Source organism: Cucumis melo, chromosome 11, assembly GCF_025177605.1.
Source record: "Cucumis melo cultivar AY chromosome 11, USDA_Cmelo_AY_1.0, whole genome shotgun sequence".
Classification (NCBI taxonomy): Eukaryota; Viridiplantae; Streptophyta; class Magnoliopsida; order Cucurbitales; family Cucurbitaceae; genus Cucumis; species Cucumis melo.
In genome coordinates, this window is record NC_066867.1 from 33,205,340 (window position 1) to 33,232,027 (window position 26,688).

The following is a 26,688-nucleotide window of genomic DNA, read 5'->3' on the forward strand; positions in this document are numbered from 1 at the left end:
AATGTCTTATCTTTCGTTCACTCCATATCAAATATCATATTTCAATTAAAAAACAAACGACAAAGCAAGTTTAAAAGTTAACTTTAGTTTATCTTTTTTTCAAATTTTATTTAAACCTAAAATCTATACTATCAACCTCAAAATCGAAAAATATTAATATTAATTTACTCAAAGGGTTTTAAATTAATTTTATTGACAAATAAAGGTTGGTATAGGTGATTAATGAATAGATTGAGGTAGCTATTTAATTTTGACCTTCATTTTTTGGAATTATAATGGATATTAAATGGTAACACATTATCATATTTCCACTATGATCAATTAATTTACTACTACTCTCCTTTATCCTTTTATAACCAATCAATTTCACTATCTATTTGCACTGTATACCATTCTATAGTCTAGTCTTTTCAACTCCATAATTGAGTCACCATATAAAATATGGTATTCATTTGGAGAAGATGACCCCTTTCTTCAACACAATGATACAACACAATTAAGGAAAGAAGGTCTAAAATTTTCAATAAAGCAGCATTAAATTATAACTTCAAATTCTAGTGAACCTTTAGGTTTAAGTAGTGAAATTATATAGCTATGTTAATAACTCTAATTTTTTTTGTCATATTCTAAAAGAGGAAAACATGACTTCTTTCCCATGGTGAATATTCTTTTGATATGGAAACAATTGTTTTTTCAAATAACATTTATATCCTTCGTTCTTGATTAGTTGGTTGAAGAGTACACGTATGTAGTTAGCTTAAAAAAATCGTATATGTTTTCAAAGCTATAGTATAGTCATGAACCGAGCTATCGAGGTTTAAAAAAATATCGATGAAAATAATGATAAATTGATGCCTACAAATTCTAATATTTTTAAACAAAACAACTTTATATATATATATATATATATATATATATATATAACATTCACTTTAGTAACATTTTATTTATTTGCTAATAACTTTAAGAGAGTAATAAATAATCCAATTGAAAGTTTGAATTTGATTTTTTTCTCTTTTGCAATTTCCTTCAAAATAGAACATCACAATTAAATCCAAGCATTTAATTTTCAACTGCCACATTAAAGGAAAGATTTTTTTGCTATAATATTGCAAAGTTTAAAAATGTTTACTGATGAGTAAAAGAAAAGAACCATTATATGCGTATGGATCAAAATAGTTTTATACGGATTAATTACGATAAGATTATATCCCTACTTTAATCTTAATATAGTAATTCAAACTCGAAAAATATATACGAAATTTTGAGGTAAATATATTTTATTTATTTAATATATAGTTTAATATAGTTTTCAACTGGCGTTATTTTATTTTATTTATTTAATTTTAAAATTTTAGAAGCTAGGTTCTAAGTTGTGTTAACTTATAAATGACAACTTGTTTGTTTGTTTTCAATTTGAAGTATCTCTATTCGATCAATTTAGATATCAGCTCGGCCTCTCCTTCTGTCTCCCCACTTTCATTCTTTTCGATCTTGAACCAAGTAGTTTGAAGTTGTTGTTCTACTAAAATTAATCACAATATTCTATTGGGACGATGACCAGTATAGTTCCTTTTTTCTTGAAAAAGGATACTGTGGGTCAGTTAGGTGCACCCGGGCATCTCTACTAGGTGGACACCCTCTTAGCACCTTCATCACTTTCGCTTCATTAATATAAATAATCAATCAGTACAAGAAGCGAAAGTGGGAGGGCTAGAGAATAGCCCTATTTAACAAAAACCGAAATGTTTAAAGCTATGGAACTACAATCATAATTTGAAAATAATTTAGATTTGCAACTCCATAAACCAGTTTGAGCGAAAATATCTTCCCAAAGGTCTTGAACTTCTTTTTTCTGTTGCTTGAAGACTCTATAGTTCCTATACCAAATGAATAACTATATCTTTAGGTAATTATTATGCAAGTTATGCCTCGACCACACTTACTAATTGAGTTTGTACAAGATCACGAGTTTTTTGGTTATAGAATATCTTATATCACTCTGGATGTTCCATTTGACTTACTTTCTATAGATAGTGTCTCTACGTATACATAGTAATCAACTACATCCAATCAGATTATGTAAAATAAGGTAGCTGGTGTTATTCAATTCCTGTTTTAATCCGTTTTCTGACAAAGAATTGAGGCAGCTAAATTATAAATCATATAAATGTAGGTCCAACTATGAACATATGCGTGCATAGGTAGTAAAAAGATATACCAAAGTAAGTTTAACTTAGTGGTATTGACATAACTCTCATGTTCATTACTATAAGATAACAAGGTCGATTATCATTAAACACAAAAAAAAATTCCTACATGTTAATAGGTATTTTGTAATTTTACACTCTCTCCAAAGGTAATTAATTTTGAGCTATTTTTGGATTTATATCCAACTTTTTTAAAAATTATTGTTGATATTTTAAATTGAAAAAACTTTTTACTACCAAACAATTTCACCATCTCTTTGCACAAATAAACCATATGCACCCTCTAGTCTTTCTCCCATGACAACTTTCATAAATTATCCACTAAATTACTTTGTCTCTTCATTTGAAGAAAACAACTCCCTTTCTCAAGACAAAAAGGTACATTAATTTAGATATTAAAAAAAATGTCCTCATTTTCACTAAAGTAAGCATTTATTTATTATACAGCTCTTACAAAATTAACTTACAATAGTGTTTATAAAATTGAGCATTTAATTAGATGTTCAAACTCAACAAAATAATTAAGTTTAATTTAGAGTTCAATTTTTAATTACTTTCACTACAAGAAATTTGACCTTTAATGTCGGTTTAAAACCGACATTAAAGGGCTTTAATGTCACTTGACAACCGACATCTTTGCGAGCGTTATTAAAGGCCTTTAATGTCGGTTGGACTTTAATGTCGGTTTAAAAACGACATTAAAGGCCTCTTTAATGTCGGTTTAAAAACGACATTAAAGGCCTTTAATGTCGGTTTTCAACCGACATCTTTGATAGTGTTATTGAAGCCCTTTAATGTCGGTTTGGCTTTAATGTCGGTTTTAAACCGACATCTTTGATAGTGTTATTGAAGCCCTTTAATGTCGATTGGGCTATGATGTCGTTTTAAAACCGACATAAAAGAGGCCAATAATGTCAGTTTAAAACCGACATCAAAGGCTTGTTTTTGTCCATTTTTAGAAATTTATATTTATTTAATTGTTGTATTATTGTCCATTTTTTATAAACCAACATTGAATCCAACAAGTGAAATTAACTACAAACTTGAAACTACAAGTCACATTACGTAGGAAACCATATTATTCAAGTCTGATTCCACCAACAATGAAAATGCTATTAGCACTTGCACATAAATCCCATTCATATCTTAAAGCAACAATAAATCCCATTCATATCTTAAAGCACATAAATCCCATATTATTCAAGTCTGATTCCACCAACAATGAAAACACGCTTGTAAAATTAACTGCAACCAAACAGAATTATATAAATTCAAAGATCACGACATTTTAAAGGTCTCGAAAATGCTTCTTCTCCCATCCAATATATATTCCTCCAAATCTGCAAAGCCAGTAGCTAACAATCCCGCAAACCCAATCGACAGCATCCAAAAATCCCAAACAGAGTGGAAATGAAAATCCAGAATCTCGTAGAAAACTTAATACAATTCCTTAAAGCCTGCGAATTCAAATGCTAAACTTCAAAAAAACTAAGAAAATTCCTCAAAAAAACTAAGAAAATTCCTCAAACTTCAAAAATCCCAAAAAAACTTAATACAATTCCTCAAACTGTTGAGAATATGTGGTCCGATTGCCTTAAGAGTGAACTAAGAAAAAATAAGAAGTGATAATGTACATCTATAAGATATAAATGGCAACATTTTCGTATAGGCCTATATTTTCTTACTAATACTCAATATTCACACTCAGTAATCTTTTTTCCTTCTACCGCTTACACCACCTAAAAGGCCATTGCCATATTGACAAAGATTTATATCCAAAGATCCTAGACGATATTAATAAGTGAGTGTATGTAATTAATAATAGTGTGCCTTGAAAAATGAACGGTATAAGAGACTTTACCAACGTACTAAATGTGGTAACTCCAACTCTACAAGCACTTCACGAACAAGTTTGCAAAAAGGAGAACCCTGTGAGATGAGAGAAACATAGAGATTTAAAATATTGTTCAAGGGAAGAGAACCATAAAAATATCCACTTCAAGTCATGACACCTCCAATTAAGTAGTCTGCGACCTCTGTGGTGGTGATGTCCAAGACTCCCTATGCGAACAACCATAAAAAATTAAGATAGAAAATAAAGAAACCTGTTAATGATCAAGTTATCTTCAATTGGGGGGATAGGATGGGAAACCTGCTAAAGAACCCCTTCCAGCCATGCGAAATCGCCCCGAATTGTACACTACTATCAGATCAACACCACCATCTTCTTCAAACTTGGCAGATATCCAAAACATAAAAGTTTTTCAAAAGTAAAGCACTAAGCCAAATATTACTAGCACATGAATGAATCTAAAACATCATCATTGAATCCACGAACTGCAGAGGCAACAATTTCTTTGATGCGAGCTTGATAGACTTTTTAATGGTTTTTAATCACAAATAAAATAAACACAAAAGTAAAGGAACATGAACATCAAAAGAGTTATTATATTAGTATAGAATAAGCTATGCCTAACCAAAGAAGTGTAATGTGGCGGTCTAGATAGAGAATAGCACAAACCTCACAATCACAACTTCGTTCATCTGGTCCATTTTGCAGTCAATCAATTTGGACGTAATGGCCTTCACGACCCACAGTTCGACCTCATCATCATTGATCTGAAGCACAAGTAACACACAAGTAACACCCTTGATGAGAGCATATGGAATACGGGCAGATTCATTTGAGCCAAGATCTACCAATGATAATAACCTCATCTTTGCAATGCAATCTTCATGGACGAGACCTACACCAGATCCAGGAATTTGCAGCTTTTCAATAGAAATTATTAAAGTTATTACTAAAGTGGAGAATTTAGCTCTAATTAGAAATTATTAAAGTTATTACTAAAGTGGAGAATTTTACCATAGCTTTTCAATAAAGAAGAATTTGCAGCTTGAAATTCCATGTAAGCATCCAATCTCTGGGTCAAAAAAATCTTCAGAAGCTGATAAACCAATGAATATTTGGCATCCTTCTCCAGTTGCCCTACAGCAGGCATGTCCAACAAATCACACTGCAAACATAAAGAACAGTTTGTAGCTAATAAGTCCATAATATAGGCTAAAGATCAAATAGAAGAATTAGGCCTATCAATTTTAAGTTGAAAACAAGGAACATGTCCTATCGATATTTATAGACTAACATGTCCTATCGAAAACAAGGAACTTCATTATCAATTTGAAAAAAAATGAAAACATTCACAACACAACCAAAAGAGAATGAAAAACCATGGCGTGTATTGCTACCATGGGTTATATAGTCCCCGCCATAGCTTAACGAATACATTCCAACATCACTGCTAAAAGAACCTAAAATATCAACGAAAGCTCATAAGCATAAAATATCAACGAAAGCTCATAAGCATAGTCCCCGCAATAACAGAAAAGTAAAAGAAATTCTAGCTGAAAATACATACTTAAGAATGTCAGATGCATAAAACCAGTTCCACGTGTATCACTGCTAAACACATTTCTGCAACCAATTAAGCCCTTGATAAATAGCAGATGAAAAAAGTTGATCAGTGTGACGGAATGCAAAGATCATAACCATCAAGAGGATGTGTTTTTCATAAAAAAAGAAAAAAATGAAAACAAACAAATGTAATTTCTAATTTTTTAAAAAATAACAGAGTTACCAACCAAGGATACAATTCAATTTTTTAGGTACATCATATTATTGTTGATAGTTAACCCTTTTCTTCTTTGCAGTATGTGTTAAGCCAAATTATATCAATCCTATTTGAAGATATACATAAATCTTACCTTTATGGTGACTTCTTCAATTGGCTCAAGCTTCGTTGAATGGCTGAAAAGAGGTTCCCACTTCCATCCACCTGATTCAAATCCCTTTATGAGAAGTGAGCCCTCTATTATTTTCCGTAATATTCTAGTCCATAAATCACATCTCCGTATTTTGAAATGCAAACCGAAAACCGGAAATTCAAGGAATGAACCTTCGTCGAATAATCAGCCAAAAGAGGTTCCTTCTATATCATTAATTGGCACAAGTACAAGCAGCAAGAAAACAAAACCCAACAGAAGCACCAAATTTTTTTCCTTTCTCTTTTCCTCTTTATGGAGGGAATTGTTTGAAGAACTCATAAATTGGTTCCATAGAAACTTATGAGAAGCAAGCATTTCAAAACTTGTTCCCTGGACCAATCAATTTAGTAGGATGATCATATCAGCTATGTGGAGTCCATTTAAACTTCACATTCAATGATATTTATTTTCAAATGTGCAATGCAAATAGGATAATAATAGAAAAAAACATTCAAAACATGGATCTCCTAAATCACAAATCAAGGACAATAACTGTGTTCATTTATTACATACCTAAATGAATTTCACATCCAGAAATCATGAGCAATGAGAAGCAAGATGCAATTTGAAAGCATTGCATGCGCAAGAAGTAAAATCAATTAAGTTTAAGATCATTAAATCCTTCTCTTATAATACATACCATAGACAGGACGGAACCTGTTGGAAATGGAAGCTATGAGGAAGAATCTTCAAGGTTCTTTAAATTGAGAACTCATGTATGCATTAAAATTTACAACAACATGACAGTTACAATTGGATGGAATCATTGTTTGCTTGCACAACAGAAAAAGTGCGTTTAAGAGTGAGAAAATAAAAGCTATATCATTAATTGGCACAAGTACAAGCAGCAAGAAAACAAAACCCAACAGAAGCACCAAATTTTTTTCCTTTCTCTTTTCCTCTTTATTGAGTTTGGCATCTGTGCTGCGATAAGAATCTATAAACAGAAAAGTAAAATACAAGAAAACCAAAAGAAAACAACAAATAATCTATTAATGGAACGAGTATTAAATCATCTCTGTTTAAAACTAGAAGCCAGCATTTTTCCCATCTAAACCACTTCAGTTAAGAATCAAGAAGGAAAAACAACAGAAAAATTCACCATGGTTTCAAAATCATTGAACAGGCAAAAACATAACCAGAATGCAGCACAGTGATAAACAATGTATAGAAAGAAAATATACAAGAACTACTAAATCGAACAAAAGCCAAGGGAAATTTTGAACACCCAATTGAAGAATCAACAGTAGAGCAACATAAAACAACAGAAAGCAAAGAAATCAGCATACCCAGATGGAAAAAATTGAAGGGTACGAGAGTGATCGACCAAAAAACAGCAGAGGAAGGTGGAACTGGCTGAAAAATGAGGTTTACGCCGCTGAACAACCCAATAATTGCAGAAATGGTTGGCCCCAAAAGGAAATGGAAAGAGAAAGAAGAAGGAATGGGATCGCTGTACCCCTTTTTCTTTCGTTGTGGCGCAAAGCCATTATTATGAGAATTAGGATGATTCAGATGTTCATCTCTCCATACATAAATAAAAATCGAAAGAAAAATGGAGATGAAAGAAGAGAAGATGAAAGATGGAAGAAAAGGTGGAAGAAGAAGACGAGCGGCCGATTGACGCAGCGGAGAAGATCGTAAAGATGGAAGAAGAGGAGACTAAAGATTGATTATTAAGGAAGAGAAGATGCGAGATGAGAGATATAGAGGGAAGGGCGACGAAGGCGGCTGCTAAAACAAAAGCAACGCAAACCCTAAACTAAAAGGAAAATATTAATTTATAAAAATAAAAAAAAATAAAGGTTAGCTTTAATGTCGGTTTTAAACCGACATCAAAGAGGAAGGATTAATGTCGGTTTTAAACCGACATTAAACATCCGTGTTTTTAAAACCGACATTAAACCTCCATATTCATTTTTTCCAACTGACATTAAAGGCCATATTTCTTCTAGTGTTTTTTCTTAGCTAAGTATATATATATATATATATATATGTATATATTGGATTTGACCATTTGAGGTATGTTAGAAGAGGAAGATTATTCATTATTGAATAAAGTTAAAAACTTTAAATAAATATCTTAATATATATACAATGATTAACTCTTTCCTATTCAATCTTATTATTGTGAATCCCAAAACCTTATAAAACCATTCCACCTAATGAACAAACATAATATACACAAAGATCTTTCACACACACACACACTCACAAAAGAAATCATGTCTTCCCTTTCTCACTCAATTCTAATTCCCTGCTTGTTCTTGTTCATGTTGATCTTCTCTAATTTCCCTATCACTCAATCTTCCAACAACAACAACAACACATCTTCCCTAATCTACAAAACTTGCAAAGCTAGCTCTGAGCAAGACCCCAACATCTCCTTCGATTTCTGCATAACATCTCTCAAACCCGCGGCAACCAAGCACAGGCACGGCGACACCAGTCTCCGCCGCCTAGGCCTCATGACCATCTACTTGATTCGACACAACATGAGTAGCACGCGCCACCATATCAAGAAGTTGCAAAGAAAGAAAGGCCCCGGTGACCCGTTCGTTAAGTTGTGTTTGACTGATTGTTTGGAACTTTATTCCGATGCGATCCCGATGGTGAAGCAAGCAAGGAAGGATTACAAGGCCGGGCGATACGCGGATGCGAACTCGAAGATCAGCTCAGTTATGGATGATTGTTCGACATGTGAAGAAGGATTCGAGGAGAAAGAAGGGGTGGTTTCACCATTGACTAATAGAAATCATAATGCCTTTGAATTGTCGGCTATTGCACTGTCCATTATCAATATGCTATAGAAAGAGATAATTTCATTAAATTTACCCTTTTTTTTTTCCTTTTAATTTTATTTTATGATTTGAGCAAAAGTAGATATGTTGTAATCAAAATACAATCCACACCATGGTTTTTACTCAATGATGTAATAAAGAGGTGTATCTATTTTCTATTGTGGTGTGAATTACATATGTGGTCTTAGTTTTTGCTGTGTGAAAATTGAAGAAATGGGAAGAAGCTTTTAAATTTCACAAATATATAGAATACATATCTAAATATTTGACATTGTAGGGTTTTTTAGTATAACTTGAGGATTGAACTTTCAATTAGTTCTAAAGAACAACTTAATGGAAGTTATTAATAAGCTAAGTTCACCTTATTTTTGATATTGCAATCAAGGTCTTTAATTAATTAAATTATACTCGGATGGGGTAAAAGAAAAATGTGAGGATGATCTTTAGTTATAATCGAATTAAAATTTAGGGATTTTTTTAAAAATATAACTAATCATCAAAAAATTTACTCTACAAAACAATTTCAAAAACGAGAAAATGTCATAGCCCACCTTGAAAAATTCAAAAAATGTCCCAAATCAATCTGCCATTAATTGGCGCATAATACGTTTGCTAGTTTACATTTGGTACACGATCGTCCAAGATACCAGTATCAATATTTGTTATCAAGATCCTTTATATTTGTTAGATTTGGTTGTAGCCAAATCTAAATATCAATATTCCAAGAAATTTTTGTTTAAATCAGGTACCGATATCTTTTACATTTGATACATGATCTTGAACCAAACAATACTCTAAAAAAATAATGATTTAAAACAAAAATTGTAGAAGAAAGAGATGGGAAAAGACCTGAAATATTTTTAAAAAAATGATCGATTTTTATGGGTTTTTGATTTTGTTAATCGATCGTAAATATTTTGATATTTCGTTATATTTAAGAAAATTAACATAAATTTTATATATTGAAAATATTGAATATGAGCATATATATATGTAAAAAGGGAATCTCTTTTAAGTAACTTTGGAAAAGGTGAATGTTTATTTATAAATAACGTAACATTCTTCTTTAATTAGCCACATTCTCTCATCCAATTACATCCTTTCTCATCACAAAAGCATTAATAATTATATTCCTACCATTCCCTTTATTTAAAAACATGTTTCCTTTTCACTTTAAAAGAAGAAAACCATCAAATCTTCTTTTCTTTTAGGTCATTTTCGACTTGAAGTAATTAAAGAGAATAAAATAATCAACAATTATATATAATGAGATTTAGTTTGAAATTATAGATTTTTTAATCGTTAACGCATAGTTGAGCTATGATCGATTTGATGTTTTAGTATTCATATTAGAAGCTCAAATTAAAACCCTAATGTTAGAAATCTTGACAAAATCACCGAACCCTTTCAAAACCGAAGATCTATTAGTCATTCAGTTATCTATCCATTCATGTCTAAAAATCACAACATCTTTTTAAAACCCATTAGAGACTTATTGGTTCTAATCTTTTAAAAAAACATAAATAAAAGCAAATATTAAAATATCGGTGTCAACGTCGATATCAATTTCTGTAAATAAAGTTTACATAAATTGATAATTAAGATATATATTTACTTCAAAAAAAAAAAAAAAAAGTTTAGACATATTCATGTTCGAACTTTCACATATAAATTTTTAAAAATATTTATAAAAGACATCAAATACTCCGATCTAAACGTATCTTTCACATATATATATTATCGACAAGTATATTTCGATCGTGAGGGAATAAAAGACTAGATGGAACGAAATTATTACAAAAGCCAAATTAAGTAGGATTGTCTATAGTTGTGGCAACATTTTAATCAAGAACGTGATAACAACTTGTTGGAAAAACAAATTTGCCTCATTGGTAGGGTTTATGCTAATGAATAATTAAGTTTGGTGAATGAGGCCTATAAAAAATCAATTAAACTTGTAAATTAGTCCAAAACATTAATGTATTAAGAATGGATATTTTTTGAAAAACTAATTTCATTTAATTTATTATTATTTTTTTAATGATATTGTCGGTACCATGAAATTCATGTTTTATATGAAATTCTCGAAATAGTTGACTTCGAAAAAAGATATGATTTTGAATTGTCTTATTCCTCTACATTAAATTCAAGCAAAATTCAACCTCATAAAAAAAATCAAGAAATTGACTTCCAAACTACTAAAAAACTCATGGATCAAACTTCTCCATTTTTGTTCATAGTGACTTTTGAGTTTCCTTTTCATTTGCCTCTTCTTTTATTTACAAACAACAACACAACAAACAAATTTTTAATCCTTTACTATTATTAATTCCAACCTCTTATCTATTGTTATATTTACCTTCTTAATTAGTAAATGGATATATTCCAAAAGATATCATCTATTAGAAAATTATTAGAGCATGTAGGATTTATTTTTTTAAAAAAATAGATTGTTTATATAAAAAGGGAACCATATCGTGTAAGATTAGATTTAATGATAATGATTAAAATTACATCTTGAATTTGTGTAAAGTTTAGAGAATGAAACAATTTTTTTGTAAGCAGAATGTGGATGGACTAGAAATAGAGCATTTAATTTTTTTTTAATATAAAATAAAAAATAAATATGATGTCAAGATTCTAAAATATGATTTAAATTTAAATCATTTTGATTTGGAAATTCTATCTTTGAGTTGGTACTTTGTTCGATTATGGAATATTAGATTAAAAATTAAAATCTTCATTATCATAATTACATTGAAGATTAGGGAAATAGAAACTTAATTATGGTCTATTCCTTCCTTATATATATATATATATATATATATATATTATATATATATATATATATATATATTTGGTTTATTATTCTTGACTAAAATGTCATTATCAATTGAAGTAATGATCAAATTGGTGTTTTTTTCTTTTAAAAATCTTTTTATGAATTTCAAATGCGGTTTCTTGAGGACCATAAATAAAGCTAAGATTTTTTTTTTTTCCAATTTTCTTTTGTTTTGTTTTAATAAAAAATAAGAGATAAATACAAGAATTGTGTTGATGAGTTTTTTTTTCTTTAGATCATATTCCATTGTATGTAAAGGGTATATATGTTCACTCTTATATACTTTAGTTTGTATAAGTTTCTTAGCCTTCTTTTCTTAAATCATTTAATATGGATATTTGAATAGAGACCATTATTAGAAAGTATATACTAATTAAACAAGTTGCTAAGATATATTGTGAATATCAAAATGTGACTATTATATATTCCACTTGGTAATATTTGATCAATTTATCTAGCTATAAGTGTCCATGCAAATAATTTTAAAATTTTCTCCAAATTTGAGAAACATTTTAAATTCATTCAGTATATATATATATATATATATATATATATATATATATATATATATATATATATGGGAAATTTTCATAAATATAACAAACTACTATAGCCGAAGTTATCATTTTATAAATATTACAGGTTTGCCCTTCCATCATTTTCTGCGATTTTTTTATCGTCTTTCTCCTTTACTCTTCTTTTTTAGTTGCGATTTCTTCCATCCTTCTTCCTTTTTCTTTTAAATTTGATTTTTTTCTATCGTCTTTCTTATTTTTCTCTTTTTTTTCGCTCCGTACATGTCTTTCTTCTTTTTTTCCTTTTTTTTCGTTCATTCCATCATCTTTCTTCTTTTCTTTTTTAGATTAGGGTAATTAAATCTAAGAGAGAGGGTGTATAAAGAATTTTGGAAAAAATAGTTTAGCCAATCTAAACGAGTACCAAATTTTTTTTTAAAAGATCAAATCTAAACAAATTTTGAAAAAAAAAAATTGTTTAGATGTAGGGTAGACAAATTTAAATATATTACGCACGTTACCAAATATATTACACTGTTGATGAGACATTTTTGGTATTTTTTATAGTAGACGTATGGACTTTTTACGTTTTTAGAATTGTTGTATACACCGTAAATATTTTACCACTTTGTTATATTTTTTAAACGACTCTATGTGTATAAAGATAAAAAGAAAAAATGTTTGAAAAATCACATTGACACATGGTGTCATATAATTGGGCCAATTATTTAGGGTTGCTATTTGGTTGTAGTCACTTTTTTTTTCTTTTTCAATTTGTAAGATTTCACTTTACCCTTAATTAAAGTAGAGTGAAGTTGTTTGAAGAAAAAGCATTACAACTAATTCAAAATTGACAACTAAAACCCACACCCACCCAAAAGCTTATGCTTCTCAATTTCAAAACTTTATAAATTACTCCACAAAGTGATCCCAAATAAAAAAAAAAAAAAATCACTTCAAATTTTACTCATGCAAAGAAAGAATAATTAAGATCATCATATGAAGCCCAAATTCTCATTATCTCCTTTCATGACCACTCCTCTCCCTTGTCTCCTCCTCTTCATTATGATCTTCAACATCTCTACCACAATTGTCGTTGCTGATCTTGTCCAAAAAACTTGTAAAAAATGTGAAACCGACGATCCAAACGTCAACTACAACTTCTGCATTTCATCTTTCCGTGCTCACTCAGGAAGCGATTCGACCGATCTTCGTAAACTCGGTGCTATCTCATTGAGTTTGATTCAAAAGAATTTAAGCAGCTCATTAGAGTATGTGGAAAAGCTATTACAAAACAAAGAAATAGACTCTTATAGAAGGGTTCGTTTAAATGATTGTCTAGATGTCTATTCGGATGCCATTGTTAATGTGGAAGAAGGAAAGAAAGCATATAAAGAAAAACATTACGATGATGCTAACATCAAAGTGAGCTCAGTGATGGATGCTGCTAGAGTTTGTGAAGATGGGTTTAGGGAAAAAGAAGGTGTCTCCTCTCCATTGACAAAGTGGAATAAGGACTTGTTTCAATTGGCTGCCATAGCTCTTTCAATCGTCAATATGTACCCATAAAAGACAATAAACTATTCGAGGGTGACTAATAATATGAATGAGAAAGATAAAGATAAAGATAGATCTATATTTAGGAAAATATAGATTGTGTTGGCTTCATTGAATAAATTTTAAATTAAGGTGATCTTTTTCGGAAACAATATATGATATAGTATTTTGTTTTTTTTTTTATCAATAAGAAAAATAGGTATAACACAAGAACTTTTCAAGTGGTCATCCAACTTAGTACTACCTTGTCCCAAGCACCCTTTACTTCAGAATTCTAATGGAATCCAATGCATTAGTGTTAGTATGATCGGACCAACTTTGTTTTTATCAATATAAACTACTTCTTGTTAGTTTTATATTATACTTTGTAAAAATCTAAATAGTTGTTAACTATGATACTATATTGGCTATGTTTTTTTTTTTAATATGAGTAGGGAACTTTTATTTCAACCTATCATTTTTAGTCTCAATTTCCATTCAAATATTCTAATGAATTTTTACTCCAAACGTAGTTTTGAAATATTTACAAAAGATCATCGGTAACAATAATGTAACCTTTGAAAGAACACACAAATTATTTTTTTCCTAATTCAGCCAAAATTATACTAAAATAATATTGTTTATTTTTTAAAATAAACTATTTTACATCAATATAATTTTTGTATTATATTAGAAATCTAAAATAAAGTTTTTTTTTTCTTTGCTTAAAAGCTTTCCATATTCAACAAAGAGTGACTTCTAATATAAACCTTCAACTGTTGCACCCTTCAAAACAAACTTTTCTTCTTCCTTTATGTGTTATGTTTCATCAAGTTCCCTATCATTTTATTACAACATACGTTTCTTGGAAAGTGACCAATAATTCTTAAATGAAATGGATATGATAGAAGGAATCAGAAAAGATTAAATTAAAATTGAAATCATTTTCATAAAATTGACAGAACATATACCTCTAGTTATTTCTTTTCCTATGCCTGCAACTCCTCCTAGATGTTTGGGTCTTTTGAGCTCTTTTTCCTTGCACAATTCCCACAATCCACATGGGTTTTCCACATTGAAAACAAGATACCCAATGAATATTCCAAATAGCATATCCCACATCCATACCCCATCAACACAGCTTTCAACCAAATCCCCTTTTCCAAATTACTCCCACACCCTTCTTCATGCAGCAGTTGAGATTTATGGTCGTTTTAATGTGCATCACATTTTCGTAGAGGAAACCCACAGAGTCCAAGGTTTTCCAAGTACGAATGACTTCTAAAATTACCAAATTGTTTTCCTGGAGGAATTGGTCCTGACAGTTGATTTTGGGAGAGATTCCAATAGGAGAGAAATGTAAGACCAATCAACTGAGGAGGAATTCTACCAACTAATTGATTTGTAGAAAGATCCAACCATTCCAAATTGTTCAAATTTCCAAGTGATGTAGGAATACCACCTTTAAGCTTATGGTGCGAAAGGTTCAAACCTAAAAAAGACCTCAAGATTCCTATTTCCTTTGGTATCTCTCCATTAAAATTATTACATGACAGATCAATAGTTTTTCCATATCAAAAGAATTCTTTCTAGCTTTTGATCCAACCCTTTTACGATATAACAATTGAGTCTTGATAATAATCACCTATCTCATTTTCATCAAAAGAACAGTATTTTTTGTTTTCCACTTGCATGATCGCTCTCATGTTCTTAAAAAAGTTTGAAGGCAATGGTCCACTAAAATTATTGTGGAAGAGATCAATAATTTGAAGGTTTGAGAAAGAGTATTTGTTGAAGGAATTGTTGTTATCACCATAAAATTGATTTGATAGAAGGATAATAAATCACAAACTTGAAGCCGCTATTAATCAATAAGGAAAGTGGTATTAACAATAAGAGTTGTTAGAGTGTGAATATGAATATGAATACAATTTCAGATTTTATTGTGATCTATCCATTCAAACTATATCAGAAAATAAAGTTATATATATAGATAGAGTCAAACCTAGCTATATGCATGTAATATCCAATTATTGTTATTAAAGAATAAATGAAAGATGAAATTAAACACATAACCTGTTATATATCTATGTATAGGGATCAGAAAGATATTTTAACCAAAGTTCACACATCCTTTGTACCCTCTTCTATAGATTTTAAATGTTTGGTATTTTTCTAAGAAAAACAGAAAGAAACAAAAAGAAGAAGATTGATGACCAAAAATAAATAAATTTATGTCCAAAGTGGACGATATATAAAACCATTATGAAAATATGTAAACCTTTTGTTGTCCCCTTCAAAATTTCAAATAATTCCAATTAATTATTTAACGCCTCAAAATTTCAAGTAATTCTTACCTAATTATTTAGAATTATAAGAGTTATTTGATTTAAGAGGAGATTGATGATTTTCAAAAAAAAAATGTTTCATTTTATTTTGGACATTTGGAAGGAGAAATAAATAAATAAATAATAATAATAATAAATTTGAAAAACAAGTTTTAGTAGTTACATGCATGAAGCAGCTTAATCCAAGATACTTAGAATTTTCGAGTCGTTACAAACATAACCTAAAGCAAGGTAGGTGTGATCCTCAATCATTTTGAACAAAATTAGTGCGATTTATGGATGTCTCAAAGTTAAAAAAAAAAAAATGCTTCAGCTACCCCAACAAGCAAAGAAGAGTTCTGTGAATTTATTGAACATGTCAACCTAATTGAGATATTAAGTGCATCGACTGATGACTCACTTCTAAAATGGATTGTTTCACGACTTATGTACCTTACGGGTGAATAAGGCAATCTGGAAGATCGAGTTGAACGATTGAAGCTGGTAAAACCAATGACCGACGCCCAACTTATTCATATTAGAGGTCATAGCAGACAACGGGTTTGATCCCAAAACTGACGCGCCCCTGAGTAACTGATATATGAGAATTTAATTTACGTATGAGAACAATCGAAGAAGATGGTTTTTTTGTTGTTATTAATATTTTATTGGTTCAACAACTTGGTCTGAGAAAAAAGCTCAACTTTTTTTTATTAAATAGTTTAACTTTTGAATTTAATTAACTTCAAAATAACCAGTTGAGGACTTTAATTTCTTCAGCAAACAATATGAAAACACGTCTTTCTATCACATTAATTGACACCACTTTGAATTCAAAAGATTTAAATGCATTATCTGAAAAATATAGCGAATTGATCACTATAAACAGCTAGCATAGCGATCAAGAAGTCAATGATTGATGTTGGCTATATTTTTTCAATTGAAGTGTGTTTCATGGCTGTTGGATAACCTTGTTCTTCATCTTGTCCCATGAAATGTTTTCTTCTTGTTCTGTGATGCTTTACGCATCATGTCTCACATTATGCTTGCAATTCCTATTTGCAAATTTTTTCTATATCTGAAACCATTTAAGAAAGAAAGGACTTGACAAAAGTTCTAATGATCAATTAATATCATTTACCATACATGATACATATCTACGATGATAATTACGAAGAAAAAAAAAGGATTGGATTTTAAGCGCACCAATTGGCAGATGGGGCGCTTGGAAAGATGTTTTCGAAGACGACTCTATTTTTACCATTGAGCCAAAGACATTCCAAAGACTTGATCCAATCAGGTTAGATATATAGCATTATAGAATATATGGTTTAATAACAGTTTACTGTTTCATTACTCTTGTCTCTTTTATCAATTGATGAATTTACTAAGCAAGTTAGCTACTTGAAACTTTTTTGAACTCTGATTATTTTTTTTTCCAATAACATCAATCGTGGGTTTTGATATTTTGAGAATTTTATTTTTTGAAAAGTAACAAATAAGAGAAATATAACGATGACAAGCTGCATTCGAATATCTCAGCTAAGTAAACATAGATACTTTTATCACCCTCGTCACTCCCTACCTAAGCCAAAAGTATCATACAGTACCAAGGAACGTTTACAAAGGAGTCATTGAGCTGGAGATAATTATGCTAAAAAAAAAGTGAATATTGTACAAACAAGATAGCTGCGAACCCAAAACACGAGAAGGTGTTGTATCTGCTGTGTATTAGATTGGCTTTTGTACTCCACGTAGTAACCATTGTAATGAGTTGTCTTCATAAACAGTCAATTGGATTACGGATTTGAACTTTTCTCAGCCACAATCAGACCCCTATATATGCATCACACACCATAAATACACTTGCAACCATTATTATTTTCACTATAGTTATAAAAACACTCCCAACCATGTCTTCGATCTCTCTGAAAAACTCGTTTGATGATCATTTTCTTTTTTATTCTTGGTTTTTGAAAATCGTGTATTTGTTTTCTTGTCATTTCTTCCTCTCACACGGTTTTCATATTTTTTACAAACATTTGAATTACTAGCAAGTATTTAAAAACAAAAGTAAGTTTACTTAATAAAATCTAGACAACGCAACAAACATAAACTAATAGAGAGATGGAAGTAATAACTGTGAAAAGTGCATAAATTTAATTATTTGTCTGGAAGGAACTTTAAGTTTTTCATAAATTAAATTAACAAAACATACCTCCTAGTTATTTCTTATCCTAGGCCTGTAACTCCTCTCCTAGATGTTTGGATCTTTTGAGCTCTTTTGGCTTCCACAATTGCCACAATCCACACAGGTTTCCCATAATGAAAAACAGGATATCCAATAAATATTCCAAATACAATCCCACATACATATCCCATGAACACAGCTTTCACCCAAATTCCTTTTTCCAAACTGTCTTCTTCAACTTCATGTAGCAGTTGAGATTTATATGGTCATTTAGATCCACATCACATTTTGGTAGAGGATTCCCACAAAGTCCAAGATTATCAAAGTAGGAAGAATTCTCAAAAGTATCAAATTGTTTGCCTTTAGGAATTGGTCCTAAAAGATGATTTTGTGAGAGATAGGACTGAGATGTAAGACCAACCAACTGAGGAGGAATGTTACCACTCAATTGATTTGAAAAAAAGATCCAACCATTCCAAATTGTTCAAATTGCCAAGTGATGTAGGAATTCCACCTGTAAGCTCATTGAGTGAAAGGTTCAAACCTACTAGAGACCTCAACTTCCAATTTCCTTTGGTATCTCTCCATTAAAACCATTATAATTACTTGACAGATCAATAGTTTTAAAAATCAAAATGTTTCTTTCCAATTTTTGTTCTAACCCTTTGAATGATATCACAATTGAATCTTGATAGTAGTACATATTTTTAAGAAAAGAGTTGGGTTGGATTTCCCCTTCCTTGATGGCTCTGAAATAGTTGTGAGAAAGATCAATAATTTGTAGGTTTGAGAAAGAATCTTTATTGAAAGAATTGTTGATAAGAACATAAAATTGATTGGATGGAAGGATGAGAACTCGCAAACTTGAAGCAGTTTTTAACCAATATGAAAATTAGCCTGTCAGAATAGAATAGGAATAAAATTTCGGATTTATTGTTATCGATATCTCCATTTAAATTATATAAGAGAGAAAAGCTATATAGTCAAAGCTGGGTGTAATACTTAATTAATAAATAATTGAAATAATAAATAAAAGAGATGAAATATAAGTGAGGCATGAATATATTTATGGTTATGGGTTTAAGTGAGAATTACATAACCTGTTATGTTGTTATTCCCAATATCCAAAACTTCAAGATATTCGCAGTTCAACAATGACTCTGGCAATTCTCCTTCTATTTTGTTGTCATTCAAATCAAGGCTGCTCAATTGACATCCGGTTGAAGGAAATGTTGGAATTGTACCACTAAAATTGTTATTTTTTAAATTCAATACTGAAAGAGAAGTGAGGACGTTTGTGAGACATGATGGAATTGTTCCATTCATGTGATTATTTGGCAGACTGAGTACGACGAGGTCAAGTGAAAGGCAATTGAAAGAGGGATTTCTCCAATGAACTGATTTTCTGATGCAATATATTATCCAATAGTTGGTGGTATGGACATAACCCCAGAAAATTTGTTCATTTTCAATATAAGAACTCGTAAATTAGTCATGTTGGAGAGGCAAGATGGAACTGCACCACTCAAGCTATTATTGGACAAATTCAGGTAAGTTTGTTGGCTTGGAAGATTGAAGGATGGATATTTCCACTAACCTTATTATTTGAAACACTAAGTTCTTCCATAAATGATGGTAGCACAACATTGGAACGGGTAGCATTTAAACAAGTTAAAAATCAAGAGAGACTCTCTTCAGATTAGGCAAAGCAAGTAGCAGCTCTATTCCTAAGGACAAAAAATTATGAGACAGATCTAGTTGAATCAAACCACCCAATTCAGAAAACCATTCAGGAACCTTTCCTACAATTTAATTATTTGAAAGGTTTAGGTACTGCAAGTTGTTTTGATTTCTCAAGAAGTAAGGGATTTTTTCTAATTTGATGGAACCTATTCCTATGTCAAGAAGATATGCAGGAGTAACTGTAGTTGAGAAAATTGAAAGTTGGGTATATTATTGGAAATGTAAAGCCATGATAGACTTGGGACTCTTGACAGCATGTCGAAATTCAAAACCCCACTCAAATTATTGGACTCCAGTCCTAAATATGTAAGATTGAGTTGCCTATTAAATAGACTTTGAAATTTCACCTTCCAAATTATTATTACTTAAATCGAGAAGCTCTAATGAGTTGGATTTAAAATCCCTCGTAAAACCAAAGAATTGGTTTTTAGAGAGATCCAAATATTTTAAGTTAGGCAAGGAATATAGCCAAGAGAGTATAACACCCGTGAATGAGTTACGTGTCAAGTCCAAATGAATAAGATTTGAAAGTCCTATTGAACAAAAATTTCGAGGAAGAAGAGGACTTGAAAATGATGCAGATGAAGAAGGTGTTTGGGTGAGATTCAGGACACAGTTGGGGACTAATTGACCCATGATCATAGGATTATAATGACTTTCGAAATTAGGAATTTCACCATTAAACTTACAATAACTAAGGTCTAAGTACCTCAATGCCTTGGCTTCACCAATGGAGGTGGGAATCCCTCCTGAAAATTTAGTTGATGAAAGATCCAAAATTTGAAGGGATTTACTCCAATTAGAAATGGGTAGATGTCCATTCAACCCATATAAGTTATCTTCAAGTATTAACACATGTAAATTTGGAAGACTGAAAATTTGGTCTGGAAAATTCCTGGACAAGTCACATGAAGAAAAATCAAGAGAGTGTAAAGAGAGAGAGAAGTTGAGGAATGAGTGGGACTGAGGTCATAAAGATTTACTTCAGTAAGTCGAAGATCCCTTGGATTGGTTAGGTTAGGAACAAGTTGACTCATAACCACATTTGAAAAACTGAGAATATAACCATGAGAAAGACGAAGGGAAACCAATTTAGACAAGTGGGATATTTGCAAGGGAACCTCCCCTTTAAAGTGAGACCCGGAAAGATCCAAAATCCTCAAGTTCGTAAGCGTTCCAAATTGAGGTGAAACTGAAGATTCTGAAAAATCATTGTAAGAGAGATTCAAGGTTTGGAGGTGGGAGAGGGTGAAAAGGGTGTCGTTGGGATGAAGAGTTCCATTGAGAAAACTGCAGCCAAGATGAAGACCAACAACATGGCCTTCTCCTTTGTCATCACACTCCACACAATCCCATGAACAGCAATCTGTGGTCTCATTCCATGTGGAAGTTCGTGGATACGAGTACTCACTCCAAGAACTTGGTGTATCCAAGGAAAAAACATTCTTGAATTGAAGTAATGCCAAGCTTTGATTAGGATCACACACTACATGATGATGATGTTGTTGGAAATTCACAGTAAGTGAAATATTAGAGAGGAAAAGAAAGAGAAGAAAGAAGTAGCACATCATCACTACTTGTTCTAATTCATACAACCTTGCCATTTGGACACGACAGTTAGCGTGGTTTACATCAGTTATTTAGCCTTTCATAATTGAAGCGTTAGATTTTTTTTTCTCTCTCTTCAAATATAGTAAAATCAACTCAAATATTTACAAATAGAATAAAACATCATAATCTATCTATGATTAGATTACACAATAAAATTCTATCTGTATGATCTATTAGTGATAAAACAATAACGATATTAAAGGTTTATCACCAATAAATTATGAGATTCTAGGAACGATTAAAGTATATTACTAATAAATTTTTCTATATTTTCTATTTCTTTAAAATGTTACTAACTAATATTTTGAATCTAATCATTGTCTTTGCAACTATACATAAAGAAACTTACGGACTGATGTTGAATCTCTTTGTTTAGTGTAGATAGGCCTATATAAGACAAGGTTATTCTTATGTCATTCAGAGAAATTATTTTAGTGCAGCGGTTTGCAAAATCTGATGTGAGTTATCGACCCTTTTAGTGTTGTTAGTAAGGGAGTTAACACACATTATTGTTCTGGTTTTTTTCTTAAAACACAAAAATTAAAAAGAAGCAGTTTTCGAAGATGGTTGGCATATTGCATTACAATTCTTTTTCTAATACAAGCTTTTTCATATCAGCTTGATCGGGAAATGTTGAATTTAACATATCAGAATCATTCTAATCCCTTCAGGTTTACCCTTTAGTTTCTGTTATTGGTATGGTGATTTGAGGTGAGGATTTAAAACCATAATGACTATTATTTTTATTGAAGTGTATCAAAATGGATGGTCAGTTCACTGGGAGGATCGCCTTGGTGGGGCGGTACACTCTTCTCTCTCGAGACCCCTTCTCTAATCAAAGATTCAAAGCACTAAAAGCCCGTACTAAAAATAAGGCGAGCACTGGTCTGTATCTTTTGCTACAAAGGATGGCGTAGAAAGTGCCATCAACCACATGTTCGTTAGTTGATACTCATTATATTGCATATGCTTCCCGCTTCTTGTGTATCATTTTTCCATTAGTAATGATATCGAATGGGATGTTGTTTGCTTTCCCAATATAGTTTTGTGTGTGTCATAGATATATATATTATGTGTATACATTGAAAAATCACCATGGTACAATATCTAATATATAGTGGTTAGAAAATGATTTCTGTGTAGATATATTACAAATCGTGGTTTCATAATTAAAAGCATAACTCAAACATCATTGTTGCAACTAATAGTTAATTGATTCTGTCATAATCACATCTAGATTTTCAAAAAATTATAAATAATCAAAGTTTTCTATACCTCGTAAGTTTTTAATTTTAACCGTTTTTCATTTACAATAATTTCGTTTATTTTTTCTAATCAACATCAATAGAGTAGATTTTAATTTTTTTTTCTTTTTTAGAAATAGACAAGAGAGATCTCAAATAGGAGGGCACATATTACTTACACCTTCTTCATTGGATTTTGAACTCCTAGCACTTAAATTTTTTTTTTTCATAAATTTAAGAAAACAAACCCTAATTACATCTTTTCCTAGAACTCCTAGAGTTCCTAGATGTTTGGATCTTTTGAGATCTTTTGCCTTCCACTTTTGCCACAATCCACACAGGTTTCCCATAATGAAAAACAAGATATCCAATAAGAACTCCAAATATGATCCCACATCCATATCCAATAAACACAGCTTTCACCCAAATTCCTTTTTCCGAACTCTCACCTTCTTCTTCTTCATGTGGCACTTGAGATTTATGGTCATTGGGATGTTCACATTTTGGTAGAGGATTCCCACAAAGTCCAAGATTTCCCAAATAGGATGAACTCTCAAAAGTATCAAATTGTTTGCCTTCAGGAATTGATCCTGACAGCTGATTTTGTGAGAGATTCAAATATGAGAGAAATGTAAGAGCAACCAACTGAGGAGGAATGCTACCAAACAATTGATTTGAAGAAAGATCCAACCATTCCAGATTGTTCAAATTGCCAATTGATGTAGGAATCCTACCTATCAGCTTATTGTGAGAAAGGTTCAAACCTATTAGAGACCTCAACATTCCAATTTCCTTTGGTATCTCTCCACTAAAATCATTACTGGACAAGTCAATGGTTTTCAATATCAAAAGAATTCTTTCAAATTTCTGTTCTGTTCCTTTTGATGATATCACAATTGAGTCCTGGTAGTAAATGCGAACTGCCGGATCTTGAAAAGAGTTGGAACGTTTGTTTCCCTCTTCCTTGATGGCTCTCATGTTCTTTATAAAATTTGAAGGTAATGGTCCATCAAAATTATTGTGAGAGAGATCGATGATTCGTAGGTTTGAGAAAGAGTCCTTATTGAAGGTATTGTTGATACGACCATAAAATTGATTGGATCGAAGGATGATAACTTGCAAATACAAAGCAGATTTTAACCAATAAGGAAAATGACCTGTTATAAAGAATATGAATAAAATTTCAGAATTTACTGTGATATATCAATTTAAATCATATAAGAGAAAGAATCTAAATATAATCAAACCTATATATGTAATATCCAGTTAATATTATTAAATAACAAATTAATAAAAGATTAAGGATGTGTTTGATTTTAAGTTTATGAAAATAAGTGATTTTAAAAAGGATGGAGAAGCTTCTGCAACACTTCTACAGTGATTTTACACATTTCTTATCAAATGATAAATAATAATGATCTTGAAAAACATTTTTTCCTAAAAGAAAGCTATAAATTTATGTGTAAGAGAGAATTATATAACCTGTGATGTTGTTTTTTCCGAGATCCAAAACTTGAAGATTTTCACAGTTCAACAATGATTGTGGCAATTCTCCTTCTATTTGGTTGTTGTTCAAATCAAGTCTGTTCAGTTGACATCCTGTCGAAAAAAATGTCGGAATTGTGCCACTAAAGTTGTTGTTTTTTAAATCCAAAATTTCAAGTGAGGTGATGTTTGCAAGACATGGTGGAATTGTTCCACTCATGCGATTATTTGAAATACTGAGGATTCTGAGGCGAAGTGCAAGGCAAATTGACAGAGGGATCTCTCCAATAAACTGATTTTCTGAAGCAATATAGAATGAAATACTTGGTGCAGGCATGGGAATAGGTCCAGCAAAGTTGTTACTTTTCAATATCAAAGTTTGTAGATTAGTCATGTTGGAGAGACAAGATGGAAGTTCACCACTGAAGCTGTTAAAGGACAAATCAAGATAACTAAGGCTGGTAGCTTGGCAGATTGAAGAATGAATATTTCCACTAACCTCATTATGAGAAACACTAAACGTTTCTATTATTGATGGTAGCAATATGGGAACAGGTAGCTTATTGAACAAGTTAAAACTAAGATCGACTGTCGTTAGATTAGGCATGGCATGGAGCACCTCTATTCCCGTGAACAAAAAGTTATGAGATAGAAACAGTTCATTCAAACCACTCACTTCAGAAAACCAATCAGGAATTTTTCCTACAATTTGATTGTTTGAAAGATCTACAAATTCCAACTTCTTATGATATCTCAAAAAGTGGGGAATTTTTTCTAAATTGAGGGATCTCATTCTAATGGATGTAAGATTTGAGGAGGTAACGTTGGTTGATAGTATTGAAAGTTGTCTATTATTGGAAACGGAAAGGTCATGTAGCCTTGTGATGCTCAACAACATATCCAAATTCAAAACACCACTTAAATTATTGTTCTCCAATCCTAAGTATGTGAGATTGAGTTGCCTATAAATAGACTTTGAGATTTCACCTTGTAAATTGTTATAACTGAAATCAAGAATCCTTAATGAGTTGGATTGAAAATCCTTCATGAAATTACTAGAGAAATTGTTGTTACTTAGACTCAAATATCTTACCTTAGGCAATGAATATATCCAGGAGGGTATGGCCGCAACGAATGAGTTATATTCCAAACTCAAATAAACAAGATTTGGAAATAGTATATTTGAACAAACATTTGCAAATGAAGTAGAAGAAGAAGGTGTTTGGGTGAGATTCAAAACACAATTGGGTACTAATTGATCCATGATCAAAGGATTAGAATGAATTTCAAAATTAGGAATTTCACCATTGAAGTTGCAGTCACTAAGGTCTAAGTAACTCAAGACTTTGGCTTCACTAATGGAGTTGGGAATCCCTCCTGAAAAATTAGTTTGAGAAAGATCCAAAATTTGGAGGGATTTACTCCAATTAGACCTGGGCAGATTTCCATTCAACTCAGAGTTATAATAAAGGTTTAACACACGAAAATTTGTAAGACTTAAAATGTAGTCGGGAAAATACCCAGACAACATAGATGCAGAAACATCCAGAGATTCTAAAGAGAGAGAGAAATTCATGAAATTCGAAGAGGGTGTGATGTCAGAAAGATTTGTGTAAGCAAGTCCAAGATCTTTTAGATTGGTTAGGTTGTGAACAAGTTGATTCATAACCAGGTTTGAAACACTGAGACGGTAATTATAAGAAAGATGAAGTGAAACCAAGTTAGATAAGTGTGATATTTGCAAAGGAACGTTCCCTTGGAAGAAAGACCGAGAAAGATCCAGAACCCTCAGGTTTGTAAGCATTCCAAATTGAGGTGCAAATGGAGATCCATCCAAATAGTTATAAGAAAGATTCAAAGTTCGGATGTGGGAGAGAGTGAAAAGGGTGTTGTTAGGATGAAGAGTTCCTTGGAGCAAACTGCAGCCAAGATGAAGACCAACCACGTGGCCTCGTCCTTCGTCGTCGCACTCCACGCCGTCCCATAAACAACAATCCGTGCTCTCATTCCATGTGGTTGTTGGTGGAGACGACCCACTGCAAAACGTTGATGGCCATGTCGTCTCCAAGGAAAAGGCATTCTTGAATTCAAGCAATTTAGAGCTTTGTTTAGGATCACACACATGATCATGATGATGGGAATTTACAACTAAGTTACAGAGGAAAAGAAAGAGAAGAAAGAAGTTGCACACTACTTTTAATTCATACAACGACAATGCCATGCTAATGGAGGATATGTAATGGTTTACACAAAATCTGCTGTGAGCTATTTACCCTTTAAATAGTTGGAGAATTGTTATGGCCAGACTAAAGAGAGTTTTCTTCATGGATTAGGGATGTTTCAATATCAATGTTAAAT

General features: G+C 31.5%; 3 protein-coding genes and 1 long non-coding RNA gene across 4 annotated transcripts; 1 reads left to right on the forward strand and 3 right to left on the reverse strand.

Annotated features, from left to right (window-relative positions):
- Window positions 1–3,352: 3,352 nt before the first annotated feature.
- On the reverse strand, window positions 3,353–8,505 carry LOC127143980 (uncharacterized). Its single transcript, XM_051079301.1, has 9 exons — window positions 8,386–8,505; window positions 7,325–7,697; window positions 5,976–6,046; window positions 5,077–5,227; window positions 4,732–4,957; window positions 4,363–4,413; window positions 4,223–4,271; window positions 4,072–4,139; window positions 3,353–3,667 (listed from the first exon to the last, which is right to left on the reverse strand). The coding sequence occupies exons 1-7, from the start codon at window positions 8,503–8,505 to the stop codon at window positions 4,229–4,231; spliced, it is 1,035 nt and encodes a 344-aa protein (XP_050935258.1). The 3' UTR covers window positions 3,353–3,667; window positions 4,072–4,139; window positions 4,223–4,228.
- A 4,717-nt stretch (window positions 8,506–13,222) lies between these two features.
- LOC103499083 (putative invertase inhibitor) lies at window positions 13,223–13,762 on the forward strand. Its single transcript, XM_008461976.3, has one exon. It carries the CDS (start codon window positions 13,223–13,225, stop codon window positions 13,760–13,762), a length of 540 nt encoding a protein of 179 aa, XP_008460198.3.
- A 3,752-nt stretch (window positions 13,763–17,514) lies between these two features.
- On the reverse strand, window positions 17,515–21,591 carry LOC127151766 (uncharacterized). The gene is made up of 2 exons (XR_007824960.1): window positions 18,275–21,591; window positions 17,515–17,892 (listed from the first exon to the last, which is right to left on the reverse strand). It is a non-coding gene; the product is annotated as an uncharacterized LOC127151766 (long non-coding RNA).
- Window positions 21,592–22,993: 1,402 nt separating this feature from the next.
- LOC103498983 (receptor-like protein 6) lies at window positions 22,994–26,675 on the reverse strand. Its single transcript, XM_008461829.3, has 2 exons — window positions 24,328–26,675; window positions 22,994–24,002 (listed from the first exon to the last, which is right to left on the reverse strand). The coding sequence occupies exons 1-2, from the start codon at window positions 26,549–26,551 to the stop codon at window positions 23,095–23,097; spliced, it is 3,132 nt and encodes a 1,043-aa protein (XP_008460051.1). The 5' UTR covers window positions 26,552–26,675; the 3' UTR covers window positions 22,994–23,094.
- Between the last annotated feature and the right edge of the window lie 13 nt (window positions 26,676–26,688).